Source organism: Mastigoproctus giganteus, chromosome 11, assembly GCF_048544385.1.
Source record: "Mastigoproctus giganteus isolate SK-2022 chromosome 11, ASM4854438v1, whole genome shotgun sequence".
NCBI classification, from domain to species: Eukaryota; Metazoa; Arthropoda; class Arachnida; order Uropygi; family Thelyphonidae; genus Mastigoproctus; species Mastigoproctus giganteus.
In genome coordinates, this window is record NC_143585.1 from 83,264,266 (window position 1) to 83,278,334 (window position 14,069).

At 37.9% G+C, this 14,069-nt stretch overlaps 1 protein-coding gene across 2 annotated transcripts in view; it reads left to right on the top strand.

Annotated features, from left to right (window-relative positions):
• The window catches only part of LOC150078196 (uncharacterized), an 881,600-nt gene that overhangs the window by 594,206 nt on the left and 273,325 nt on the right, over window positions 1–14,069 (top strand). For both annotated transcript variants that reach the window (XM_090385307.1, XM_090385308.1), the window contains one exon: window positions 9,762–9,835. In XM_090385307.1, coding sequence (XP_090241433.1) covers window positions 9,762–9,835 — 74 coding nt within the window. The remainder of the gene's footprint in view (window positions 1–9,761; window positions 9,836–14,069) is intronic.

Sequence of the window (14,069 nt, forward strand, 5' to 3'; positions counted from 1 at the left end):
GTTGCTGTTTCCCATATGTAGTACTTTACATTTATCAGTGTTAAACTTCATTTGCCACCTGTCAGCCCATCTGCTCAACCTTTCCAGATCCTGTTGCAGCAGCATAGTGTCAGTAGCGTCCTTGACAACCCTGCCAACCTTCGTATCATCTGCAAACTTGGACATTAAGCTTGTTATACCATCATCAATATCATTTATAAATACAGAAAACAATAATGGACCCAAAACTGAACCCTGAGGGACTCCACTAATAACATTAGTCCACGATGATCAGTGTCCATTGATTACCACTCTCTGTCTTCTCCCCCTCAACCACCCCTCTATCCATAGCAGCAATTTGCCTCCAATGCCACACTGCTCCAATTTGTGCAGCAGTCTTCCATGTGCAACAGTATCAAAAGCCTTTCTAAGATCCAAGTATATAATGTCAAAGTTATTCCCTGCATCCAGTCCTGTTGTGACTGCATCATTGTATCCAATTAAATTGGTCAGGCAAGACTTCCCATTAACAAAACCATGCTGTGTCCGAGCTATAACTGAAGTCTTATCTAGATGATCCTGCAGTGCTTCTTTAACCAGTGCCTCCATTAATTTTCCTGGAACAGAAGCTAAACTCACAGGTCTATAATTACTTGTGTCAGCCTTTGTGAATTGGGGTCACATTTGCTCATCTCCAGTCCATGGGTACCTCCCCTGAGTCCAAGGAAGCTCTCGTAATTATGGCTAAGGGTTTGCTTACTTCCTTTGCTGCCTCCTTTAATATAACTGGATAGATCCCATCCACCCCAGGTGCCTTTCTTGTGTTTATCTTCAACAATTTCTGCTCCACTTTACTCTCAGTTATTACAAGATCATCTAGCTTACTGCCAGAGTTGAATACACCTCTGTCATTCCCCTCGCTGAATAACTCCTCACGTGTGAATGTCGATGCAAAATATTCATTTAGTTTGTTAGCTACCTGAGCAGGATCATCAACAGTTGACCCATCGATATCAAGTGGACAAATCTGATTCATCCCCTTTATTCTAGAGTTTACATAAGTAAAGGACTCTTTGCTGTTTTTCTTTGCATCCCTTGCCAAAGATTTCTCGTAATCTGCCTTCGCCTGCCTAACCTCCTTTGTAACTTGGTTACAGATCAACTTGTGTCTATCATAGGCTTCTATGTCAAGTGTTAATTTGTATGTATCCCATGCATTTTTCTTCTCTGCCATATGTCTCATTAGTTCATCTGACATCCACTTAGGCCTAAACCTTGAACAATATTTCTTAGTTGGTGTGTAAAGCCTAGTAGCTTCCAAGATAAGTTCTTTGAATGCTTCCCATTTTGAATTTGCTGTTGGTAACATCATCAGTTGGTCCCACTGTATAGAATTTAAATACTGTCTCAGTCCATCGTAGTCGCCTCTACGAAAGCAATAACCCTTCCCTTTACCCCTAATGGTAGTTACCTCTTTGAGTAAATCCCACTTCAGCACACTGTGATCACTGCCACCTAGTGGTTCATTTATCTGCAGATTCTTAATGCATGAACAATTACTACTGATAATCAAATCAAGAGTATTACTCCCTCTAGTTGCCTCCCGAACATGCTGATGTAGAAAAGAATCATCCAATAAATCCACAAAAGCCTTACTAGTGTGTGAGTGACCAGCCCCCAAATTCCAGCCAATATCTGAAAAATTAAAATCCTCCATTATAAGACTCTCTGATTTACTGGCCCACTCTATTTCCCTGTACAGTTTCTTATTATACTTATCAGAGTCATTAGGCCTATAGCACGCTCCTACTCTCAAATTTGATCCCCAATGCTTATGTCACACCAAACTGACTCGACACTGCACTGTCCAGCGATGTCGACTGGCTTCACTTCCTTAGATTTTAGGTATTTCTTAACTAATAGCATAACCCCTCCTCCCTTCCTATCCTGTCTATCCTTTCTGTAGACATTGTACTCCCCAAATTCCAGTTCTGCATTCCTTATATCTTTGGGACACCACGTCTCTGAAATCCCTACAATATATGCCTTTGATGTTTTGAGCAATACCTCAAATTCATCAAATTTATTTACTAAACTCCTAGCATTGGTGTACATGCAAGTATACATGCATCTGTTCTTTTTCTTAGCTACCCTAACACAACCCATGTGTTTACTTGTACCCCAATGATTCCCAGCAATCTCTGTAATATCCTGCATCTTATTTTCCAGGCTGCTGCTCATTCCAATAGAAGCAGTGCAAGAATCACTTTCACCTCTGCCAGTGGCTACTGTTAATCTATTAATCCTTGTATCCCCCCAATCTAGCAGTTTTCCGACCCACCTAACACTGCCTCGATAGCATCAGCAAACATTCTTGCACCCTTTCTATTTAAGTGTATCCAATCCCTGTAGCAGCAGTCTCTCCTGTTAACAAGTACAGACCAGGCTGAAAAAAATTCTACCCCTTGAGCCTTGCACAATCTTTCCAGGGCCGAATTGATCGACAGTGTTCTCATCATATACTCTCTCCTATCGTGTCTGGGCAGAATTGCAGACACTTTCAAATTCAACCCTAATTCACGGCTTTTTTTCAACAGTGACCTGTAATTGTTAAGTAATTCTGCCGGTCTCCTACTCTTAATATCATTAGTGCGAAAGTTGCTGGAGAGGCCATCATCGTGCAGTGGATTGAAAATGGCTGATGATGATGACCACCATAACTGTGTAGACCTATCGAGAACAGATTCTCGAACCCTGTGTGCAACCTTTTAGGGGTGAAGTTGGCACAGCTTTTCTTATGCACAACAGTGCTATTGCACATAGAACTCCAGTGGTGTTGGATATACACTGAAACTGAAAAAATCTAATGACTGATGTGGCCAGCATGATCACCAGACTTAAATCTGATTGAATGTGTATGGGACGCCCTTGGGCATCGCATTGCACACCGACAGCCAACTTCTCTGTCACTTTGTGGGCTAAGGTTTGCACTGGTGGAACAATTGGATTTGTTGGCAAAGTTTCTTATAGATACCCTTATATTAGCATTAGCATTAGTAGAGGCATATGATGCAAGAAAACAAGCTTATGCAGCATCAGCCGAAAGGAAAAAAAAAAAAAAACATGCTCCCATTTCACCCCTCCGTTCGTTCCAAGTACCTGTCCAGCTCAGCCTTAAATTTATTTAGCCTATCAACTTTCACAACGAAGGATGGAAGTCTGTTCCACCAAACAACCACCTGCTAAAGACAAACTTCCACACATCTATCCTACATCTGTCTTTCCTCAATTTGAATTTATGCCCTCTCAAATGATTATTCTGAGTAAGAGAAAGAATTCCATCAGCATTGAGCATGCTCAAACCATTCAAGGCTTTATACACCTCAATGAGATCACCTTGCAGGTGCCTAGTCTCCAGACACTGTAATTTGCAAAATTTAAGCCTTTCTTCGTAAGAGCAACCCTTTGTTCCATTCACTAATCTAAAAGCGCCTCTATAGCCAGGTGGGAAGGAGCAGCAGTGCGTAGCACATGCTTCTTGATTAGACCGGGGTTCGAGCCCATCACCACCAAATACGGAGGATGTGGAAAGGTCAGGGAATGACCACCGCATATCCTGGAGCAACATGGCCTTAGTTGCTAATGCTCCTAAAAACCAAATAACAACATTCACTAATCTTGTTGCCCTTCTCTGTACTCGTTCCAACAGCTCTACATCCTTCTTAAAATGAGGCCTCGAGACCTGTATATAGTAGTCAAGGTGTGGCCTGACCATTGGGTTATATAAGGGGATAATCACCTCCTTATCCCTGCTAGAAAAATTCCTGTATATCATTGACAAGACACTATGAGCTACTCTTACAGACCGTCTGCACTGTTCAGTAAACTTCATATCTACCTGCAAAATTATCCCAAGATACTTTTCGTTTTTTACCACTGTCAGTTTAGTACCACAGAGTTGATACTTCACTCTGGGGTTGCTGCTATGTAGTACTTCACATTTGTCAATGTTAAACTTCATTTGCCACTTCTCAGCCCATCTGCTCAACTTTTGTAGATCCTGTTGCAGCAGCGTACTGTCATTAACAACCCTGCCAACCTTCGTATCATCTGCAAAATTGGACATTAAGCTTGATATACCATCATCAATATCATTTTTAAATACAGAAAACAGCAATGGACTCAATACTGAACCCTGAAGGACTCCACTAATAACATTAGTCCACGATGAGCAGTGTCCATTGATTACCACTCTCCCACTCAACCATCCCTTTATCCATAGCAGCAATTTGCCTCCAATTTGTCCAGCAGTCTTCCATATGCAACAATATCAAAAGCCTTTCTAAGATCCAAATATATGATATCCAAGTTATTCCCTGCATCCAGTTTCTTTGTGACCACATCATAGTATCCAGTCAAATTGGTCAGGCAAGACTTTCCCTTAACAAAACCATGCTGTGTCCAAGCCAATAAATGAAGTCTTTTCTAGATGATCTTGCAGTGCCTCCATTAATTTTCCTGGAACAGAACTTAAACTGACAAGTCTATAATTACTTGTGTTGCCCTTTGATCCTCCTTTGTGAATTGGGGTCACATTTGCACATCTCCAGTCCATAGGTACCTCCCCTGAGTCCAAAGCAGCTCTCATAATTATGGCTAAGGGTTTGCTTACTTCCTTTGCTGCCTCATTTAATATAACTGGATAGATCCCGTCCACCCCGGGTGCCTTTTTTATGTTTATCTTCAACAATTTCTCCTGCTCTTTCCTCTCAGTTATTACCGAATCATCCAGCTCACTGGCAGAGCTTAATTCACCTCTGGCATTCCCCTCCCTGAATAACTCCTCATGGGTGAATGTAGATGCAAAATACTCATTTTGAATGCTTCCCATTTTGAATTTGCTGTTGGTAACATCATCAGTTGTTCTCACTGTATAGAATTTAAATACTGTCTCAGACCACCGTAGTCACCTTTACGAATGCAAAAACCCTCCCCTTTACCCCTGATGGTAGTTACCTCTTTGAGTAAATCCCACTTCAGCACACTGTGATCACTGCCACCTAGTGGTTCCTTTATCTGCAGATTGTTAATGCCTGAAGAATCACTACTGATAATCATATCAAGAGTATTACTCCCTCTAGTTGCCTCCTGAACATGCTGATGTAGAAAACATTCATCCAATAAATCCACAAAAGCCTTGCTAGTGTGTGAGTGACCAACCCACAAATTCCAGTCAATATCTGGGAAACTAAAATCTCCCATTATAAGAGACTGATTTACTGGCCCACTCTATTTCCCTGTACAGTTCCTTATTATACTCATCAGAGTCATTAGGCCTATAACACAATCCTACTGGGAATTTTGATCTGCCAATGCTTATGTCACACCAAACTGACTCGACACTGCACTGTCCAGCGATCTCGACTGGCTTCACTTCCTTGGATTTTATATTTCTTAACTAATAGTATAACTCCTCCTCCCTTCCTATCCTGTCTATCCTGTCTGTACACATTGTACTCCCCAAATTCCTGTTCTGCATTCTTTATATCTGTGTGACACCACGTCTCTGATATCCCAACAATACCTCAAATTCATCAAATTTATTTACCAAACTGTTAGCATTGGTGTACATGGAAGGATACATGCAACTGTTCCTATTCTTCGCTACCCTAACACAACTCATGTGTTTACTTGTTCTGCAGTGACTCCCAGCAGTCTCTGAAATCCCCTGTACCCTGTTTTCCAGGCTGCTGCTCCTTCCAATAGAAGCAGTGCAAGAATCACATTCACCTCTGCCAGTGGCTACTGTTAATCTATTAGTCCTTGTATATCCCCAAGCTAGCAGTTTTCTGACCCACCTAACACTGCCTCGATAGCATCAGCAAATATTCTTGCACTCTTTCTATTTAAGTGTATCCCATCCCTGTAGAAGCAGTCTCTCCTGTTAACAAGTACAGACCAGGATGAAAAAATTCTATCATTTGATTCTTGCACAATCTTTCCAGATCAAGCTGGAAAGTAATTCTGCTGGTCTCCTACTCTTAATATCATTAGTACCAATGTGTACAACAAATATCCTGCATGGTTCACTGCTGTCGGGCCTGTTTAGCTGTTGGAAGGGTTCACATGCCGTACTGATGTCATGTGACCATATTCTCGAGCATACTGTATTAACTTCTGTAATGTGGCCTTCGTGGTAATTCTTATACACCCCTTATAAATGGCCTTTATACCTGTCTGAAGTTTCTGGCTGGTCCTCATTTCATTGTTATTCTATGTACACCACCATACCAAATATTTTCCCGCTTCATTGCAAGCTGCACAAGTTACACTACATTTTTTATGTGTTCCGTTAATTTTGTTGAACAGTGTAGAAAAAAGTGGGACATTTGTGTCTTCCGATAAAGGGGTGGAAAAATGGGACAGATTTGTGGGAAAAAAAAAAATAGTATGTAAGACCTATGTAGTGTACAGATTGGCTGAGTACATGTAGAGTGTGTGATGTTCTGATAGACACCCCAAATTGAACTGCAGTGGAGAAAACCTATCAGGAAAACCCCCTGCCATACTGATGCAATGCCTCTTCCCTCCTTTGTGGCATGGCCTGGGAACTGCTGATACTGGCTTCAGCTGGTTTAGCCAGTGCTGGAATCCATACAGGGAAGCACTGTGTGTCCATAGTGCATTCTCTCCAGCCCCCCACATAGGGTGCCTTGACCCTATGACTTTCCTCCTCCACAATCCCTATTTCCATCCCCCACTCCCCTTCCCAAACTTTTTTGCCTGGTGGAACATACCACCACAAACCTTTTTATGCTCCTAACAGTTCCCCTCTATGGAGGGTCGGCTTTTATTAATTTTTATTCATTTAATTTTATAACAAAATTTGCACTTCTTGCATGTACTTCTGTAAATAGCAATAATATTTGCATCGTTTATATCAGAAAATTATAAGCTTAGAACAGAGCCAGCTTTAGGGTAAGGCTGAGTAGGCACTGGCATAGGGGTGCCAAGGTTTAGGGGGTGGCAATGCTGCTCCCTCCTTCCAAAAACAAAGCTCACAAGAAAAATTGTGTATTTCGTGAGTTAACACGTTAAAAACAAGCCATATTAAATTCAAAATTAAAACTTTTAGGAATTAGTTTTACATATTTTTAAACAATATTTCAAAAATGCTTTCTACCTTCTTAATTTGCATCATGACTTACTACATCATTTATTACTAAATGTCGCAGCAAGTTGTGTTGAAGCTGTGTCATTTTTTGATATTGTACAGCATCTTTACACTTTTCTTGTCATCTCTGCAAAGGTGTAATGTTTTAAAGCAATATGTTAAAGGGTTTACCTTAAAAGCACTTTAGTGATACCAGTTGGGTAAGTCTTCTGGAAGCTCTAAAACTGTTCAGATGTAAACTGGAAGAAATAATTGAAGCTTTAGTAAGTTTTTTAATGTGCAACAACCAATTGCAACATTAACAATATAAAAAAATAAATCTGAAGCAAGTGCTTTATTAAAGAATATTGCAAATTTTAAATTTATTTGTTCATTAATTATTTGGTATCACGTTAGGCAATGTGAATATAGTCAATAACGTTATACAACAAATCAGTTTAGATTTGACTAATGCAAATTTTCACATTACTAACTCGTTGGAGTATCTCCAAGATTACAAAGTGACGACAAGTTTGAAAAAATTGGAACCAAATTGGGGACTGAAAAAGATTTGGAAAAAACCACAACTTGAAGGTGAAAGGCAGTGCCTACATATGAAAGTAATGATGAAACTATACCTGATGAAAAAGAAAAGTTTAAAATTAATTTCCTTTATAACATTCTAGACAATGCAATAAATGCTTTAAAGGATCATTTTGATTTAATAACAAAACATAATGATAATTTCAATATATTATGTAATATAAATAAATGCTAGAAAATGGATGACAATGAACTTTAAAAAAATTGCATGGACTTGGAAATACTTCTAACAGATGAAAATGAAAAAGATACATCGGGAACAGATTTAGTTTATGAAATAAGATACAATGTTCTTATCCTTATCAAGAAATATTACCCACGGAAATCCTTGGATTCCTTTGTGAAAAAAAATTTTACATCTTCACTACCTAACTTGTTCATAGCACTACATATTTTGCTTACCTGTTTCTTTGGCCATAAACAGGTAAGCAAAATATGTAGCGGAAAGGAAAGAAAAGGAATTTTTCAAAGTTAAAATTAATAAAAATACATTTAAGGACAACAGTGACTCAGAAAAGATTGGATGGATAATCAATGCTATCAATTGAATGGGTTTTGTTTAAAGAGCTTGATTTGGAAGAGATTTGGATGATAATAAATTTTGCAGCCATAAAAGTTCAAAGTTTTGCTTTAAATGTCTTATTGTCAAAAGTTTTTTAATAAATTTTTTCAAATTTTAGTAACTGTCACATTTTTGCTTTACCATGTTGTAGACATCATTTGTTTTGTGTACTGTGTGCTTGAGAGTCTGATTTTTCTTTCAGATAATGCCCTCGCGATAATTTGAATTAAAAGATTTTATTAAGAGTTTTATTTTAAATTTAGTGTTATATTGCACAAAATTTACTTTTTGTAAGTAAAAAAAAAAAATGTAAAATTAATCATTCTAAAAATGAAAATCTTCACATTGGCGGGAGGGAGGCACCACCAGTCAATGTGGCCTACAGGCACCACATACCCTTGAGCCAGCCCTAGTTTTGAACAGATGATTTTAACAGACTTTTGGCACAACCCTTCTTAAATTGAGGACTTCATATATATTTTATTTTCACTGTATAACACAGTTTTACATTGCATGGACTTCGAAATACTTCTAACAGATGAAAATGAAAAAGATACATCGGGAACAGGTTTAGTTTATGAAATAAGATACTTACAATGTTCTTATCCTTATTAAGAAATATTACCCACGGAAATCCTTGAATTCCTTTATGAAAAAAATTTTACATCTTCACTACCTAACTTGTTCATAGCACTACATATTTTTCTTACCTGTTTCTGTGGCCAGAGTGGAAAGGAATTTTTCAAAGTTAAAATTAATAAAAACACATTTAAGGACAACAGTGACTCAGAAAAGATTGGATAACACAGTTTTACTTAGAGAAGTTTTACACATATGTACTTGATAAATTATGGAACCAAGCACCTATAGCGTGTTTTGTTTTGACAAAATTTCAAAAGAGCCGAAATTCAGAAATCTGCATGGTTGCCATTTTCTAGATGTCAAATCTACAAGGGTGGTTCAAAAAAGATATGCATTCACCCAGAAGTAGTTGTGATAGAAAGGTTAAATTGTTTTGTTTCATGCCTTGAATTCTCTATACCACCCACACATGAGTTGATTTCTGCAGACGAGTTGTGGGTTGAAGGAGAGTCAAAGAACCTCTACAAAACTAACCTGTGGAAGTGTATTGAGAGGTGACAAAAATTTGTCATTTTTTTCTAGTGACTATGTTGAAAAATGTATTACATGATGTTTGTTTCATCCTTCTATCACAAATACTTCTGGGTGAATACAATTTTTTTTTTTTAACTCCCCTCATATTTTTAAAAAATATATGACGTCAGTGTGTTCTCAGTTTTTTCCCCACCCCCCACATACATACATTATAAGCAGTTTCGAATCCACTTACTAGTGCATCAGTAGCATTAGCAAATGTGGCATGTATTGTTTTCTTTACTTATATGCTATGAAATAATTCATTTCAGTATATCACTTATATCAGATGCCTTGTTATTTCCTTAGATGATGACAGATGGTTACGAGAGTTCTACTGAAGAAACAGAACATTCTCCTTCTAATCCGGATCAAAATAATTCGTATGTAATGTTTCCTCCATTATTTTTTCTGTTCTTGTACACCGATGAGCCAAAACTTTATGACCACTTACCTAATATGATGTTGGTCCTCCATGTGTAGCCAAAATATCTTGTACCCGGCGAAGCATGGACTCTACAAGATTTCTAAATGTGTCTTGCAGTATCTGGTACCAACACGTAACCAGCAGATCCTTTAACTCTAAGGTCTGTGGTTGAGACGCTGCAGATCGGAGTTGCTGCAGATCAGAGTTGCTGTTCCAACACAAACCACAGATGCTCGATGGAATTGATGTCTGGGGAATTTGGAGGCCAGATCAGTACCTGAAAGTCTTCCTCATGTTCTGCGAACCAGTCTCAAACAATCCGGGTGGTGTGGCATGGCGCGTTATCCTGCTGAAAGACTGCACCGCCAGAGGTGAAGACTATTGCCATGAAAGGGTGTACTTTGTCAGCAGTGATGTTTAGATAGGTGCAGACGTCAGAGTGCCCGGCACATGGATCACAGGACCCAGGGTATCCAAGCAGAACATCGCCCAAAGCATGACCGCCATCTGCTTGTTTTCGTCCCACGGTGCATCCAGACACCATTACTTCACCAGGGAAATGACACACACGTACCCGGCCATCTGCATAGTGCAACAGGAAAGGTGATTCATCAGACCAGACAACCTTCCAATCACTCAAGGTCCAGTTTCGATGCTCGCATGCCCATTGTAGGCACTGTTGCCAGTGAACCATAGTTAGCATGGGCACTCAGAATGGTCGACTACGCAGCCCCATTTTCAGCAGAGTTTGATGTACTATGTATTGTGACACTTTACTCCAGTCACCAGCATTCCAATTACTGGCGAGTTGCGCCACAGTCTCACTTCTTTTTCCACGTACCATTTGGGAGAGCCTTCACTCACCTCGAGCATCGATGAGCCGTGGTCGTCCAAGACCTCGCTGGTGGTTTGTGGGTTCCCCCCCCCTACATGGACCACTTTTGGTTGGTACTAACCATGTCTTACTGTGAGCACCCCACCAGCCATGCCGTTTCGGATATGCTCTGACCCAGTTATCTGGCCATTACAATTTGGCCTTTGTCAAATTCGCTTAAGTTTGCTGCCTTTCCCATCTTAAGAACAAGAGTAACGCTGATTAATAGTGCTCAGTATCAGGTGTGTTTTATACCATGTCCCGACCCGTGCATGCCTCGTAGTTCACCTGCAGTTGCTTCGATTTGCATAGCAACTCGCTTGTCATAATGTTTTGGCTCATCGGTGTATCTTATAAAGCATTATTTATAGTATATTTGAAAATTTTACATTTTAGCCAGTGCAGAAAATTTTAAATACAGTAGATTGTTTGTTTTAGCAAAACTTCATTTACCGAGACACTCTAATAAAGCACAGGCCAATAATAGGCTCGCTGACCATGATGGGTGTTATTACAGTGCATTGTGCTAAACTTTTAATTTTCACTCATCTAATAAAGAGCATTTATTTTTAATAATTGATGAATTAAATCATTTATTACTTGAAATATCTCCATGATGCAGATAAATGTAAAGCACTTTCTGAATGAAAATTGTAAGCTCTTTTGACCTAGTGGAGTTATGTTTGATACTACAGAAGCATACTTGTTTGAGTGACCATGGTTCAAGCTCGTGTAACTACTAAATATGACGTATATCTTGCAAATTCCTCTGACTTAATGTGGTCCTCCCAGAGTAGAAATTTATTAAAATTACACAGATTAAAATTTATTTTAATTACAATTAATTTACTAAAGTAATTGTCCCTTTTATTTCTTGCATTTAAATCTATTTGTTTCTGCCCCATTCATATTAAAATCCTCTGAGTCTGTTCATGTGGCAAACATTACAAAAGGACTTTTAAAAATGCATGCACCAGCTCCACTTCCCCAAGCTATCTATGTCTGGTATCGATAGTAGGAGACATAATTATCAGTCTGCACATTACTAAAACACCTCACTCATGTTTTAAGTGTACTTTTTGTAGATGAACATTGATGCATGTGGTTTGTTTATGATGACACACCTACACATTTCATCTACTGAGCATGATGCTTCTTGAACAACCATTATTCAGGGCATTGGATAGTCAGGATGCTCCAGTGAAATGACCTGCCTGGTCAGCAGATATGGATCATGTTGAGTTTTATCTGTGGAATCATATCAAAAGCTTGGTGTACACTGGTAAAGTGAGAATTGGTCAGGAACTTTAGTAGCATGATCAGGATACCATTAGAAATGTGCCGTGTGCTGAAGCATATACAAGCTTGCTTGTATATGCTTCAGCACATTTAATGGTTTTTCATGCATTTAATGACACTGTCTGTAACAATACAGGCATTGGAAATTAGTACATGTTTTGATGATGTCTGCACCACCATCCTAATGACTAAATATGGGAAGTGGTACTGTGTAAATCAAAAAGTGTTCATGAATTTAAATAAATTTTATTTTAACGTTGAAACATTGATTGCATTGTGTTTTCAAAAAAATCCTCAGAACACTTTTCAGTTCCTTTTATTGCCAGGAATCCACTGTTGAATTTATGACATGCAATTCTAAATTATCTTGTATAATAAATAATAAGTTGTAGGGTTTCAGGCTCATCAGCAAACCAAAATATATGTAGTGTTGTGTATTATATCTATACAACTATGTGTTTAAGGGCCAATTTGCATGTTTTGGACTAAAAAACTCACTGGGAAGCACTGCTACCCATGCCTGAGATCCACTAACTACATCCCCAATGAAGAAATTCTTCCAGTTTATGACAGAATGTGAATACAAACCTCTCTCAAAATAAGTTTGTTTATTTACCATACCATCACTGTGAACAAAATAATAAGTGGACTGTTGTTTATTATTTCATTATGAAATTTCAAAGGATATAAAGAAACTTGTTTTGCCTGAACTTTCATGGGTATGTAGGCGATCATTTTAAATAAGAACCCTTGACAGTGAATAACTTTGAGGAAAAACAGTACTGTTAGACAAAATTTATAAGCAATATTGTTTATTCTCTTATATTATTTAATTTTTCACAAAAATGACAAAAATGGTTATTGTGATTGTGTAATTGAGCATGATGAATCATGTCCGAAAACTGACATCACATTGGAATAATTTCTTTGTTGTGAATTAAATTCCAGCCCTAAATTATGCCTAAGGAAAGTATAAAAGCACTGCTCAAAAGAAACTTTATTTCTCTAGAATCAAAGATACAAATTTTGGATCATATTAAAAAAGAGAAAAAGGTATCAAATGTTGCAAAAAGTTTAAATTTAAAAGAAGCAACAACCTGGACCATAAAGTAAAATGAACAGAAAATTAGAACTGCTGTTGTGCAAGATCTTTCATTTCCACATATATGACAGCTCTTTCCCAAGCACCAATAATTGAGAAAATGGAAAAGGAACTCAGTATTTGGATTGACGATAGCAGTAAAAAATGAATCCCATTAGACGTCAATGTAATTAAACCCACGGCACTAAAAATATATAACTGTTTAAAAGAAAATGGACAATCTTCTGTTAATCCGGAGTTTGTTGCCAGTGTTGGTTGGTTTTTTAGCAATTTAAAAACCACTTCTCACTACATAACATAAAAATTCAAGGATAAAGTGATAATGAAGCTGCCAAGAAGTATGCAGAGGAATTTCAAAAAATTATTGAATAGCACAGATACACACCACATGAAGTTTTCAGTGCCAATGAGACAGGTCTTTGGTGGGAAAAAATGCCGAACAGAACATTTATTTCAAAAATAGAGAAAACTGCACCAGGTTTTAAGACATCAAATGATCGTGTTACTTATGTGCAGTTTCAAAACACATCAGATTACATGATAAAACCTACACTAGTTTATAGCTCCTCTAATCCTCATGCAATGAAAGGTGTAAATAAAAATATATTACATTTTTATTTACACCAGTATATTGGAAAGCTAATAAAAAAAAAGCTTGGGTAACTGCCAATTTATTTAAAGAATAGTTTCTAAATTGTTTTGTACCAGCTGTGGAAAACTATTTAAAGCACAAAAATCTAGATTTTGAAGTTTTATTACTATTGGTTATTGCACCAGGTCATCCAAAAGATTTAAGTCCTCCAAACATTTAATTCAGGCATTATATCTACCTTTAAAACTCATTACATCAAAAAATCATTACAATAGATTTTAGAAAAAATTGATTCCAAATCTGTTGGAGGCATGGAAACATTT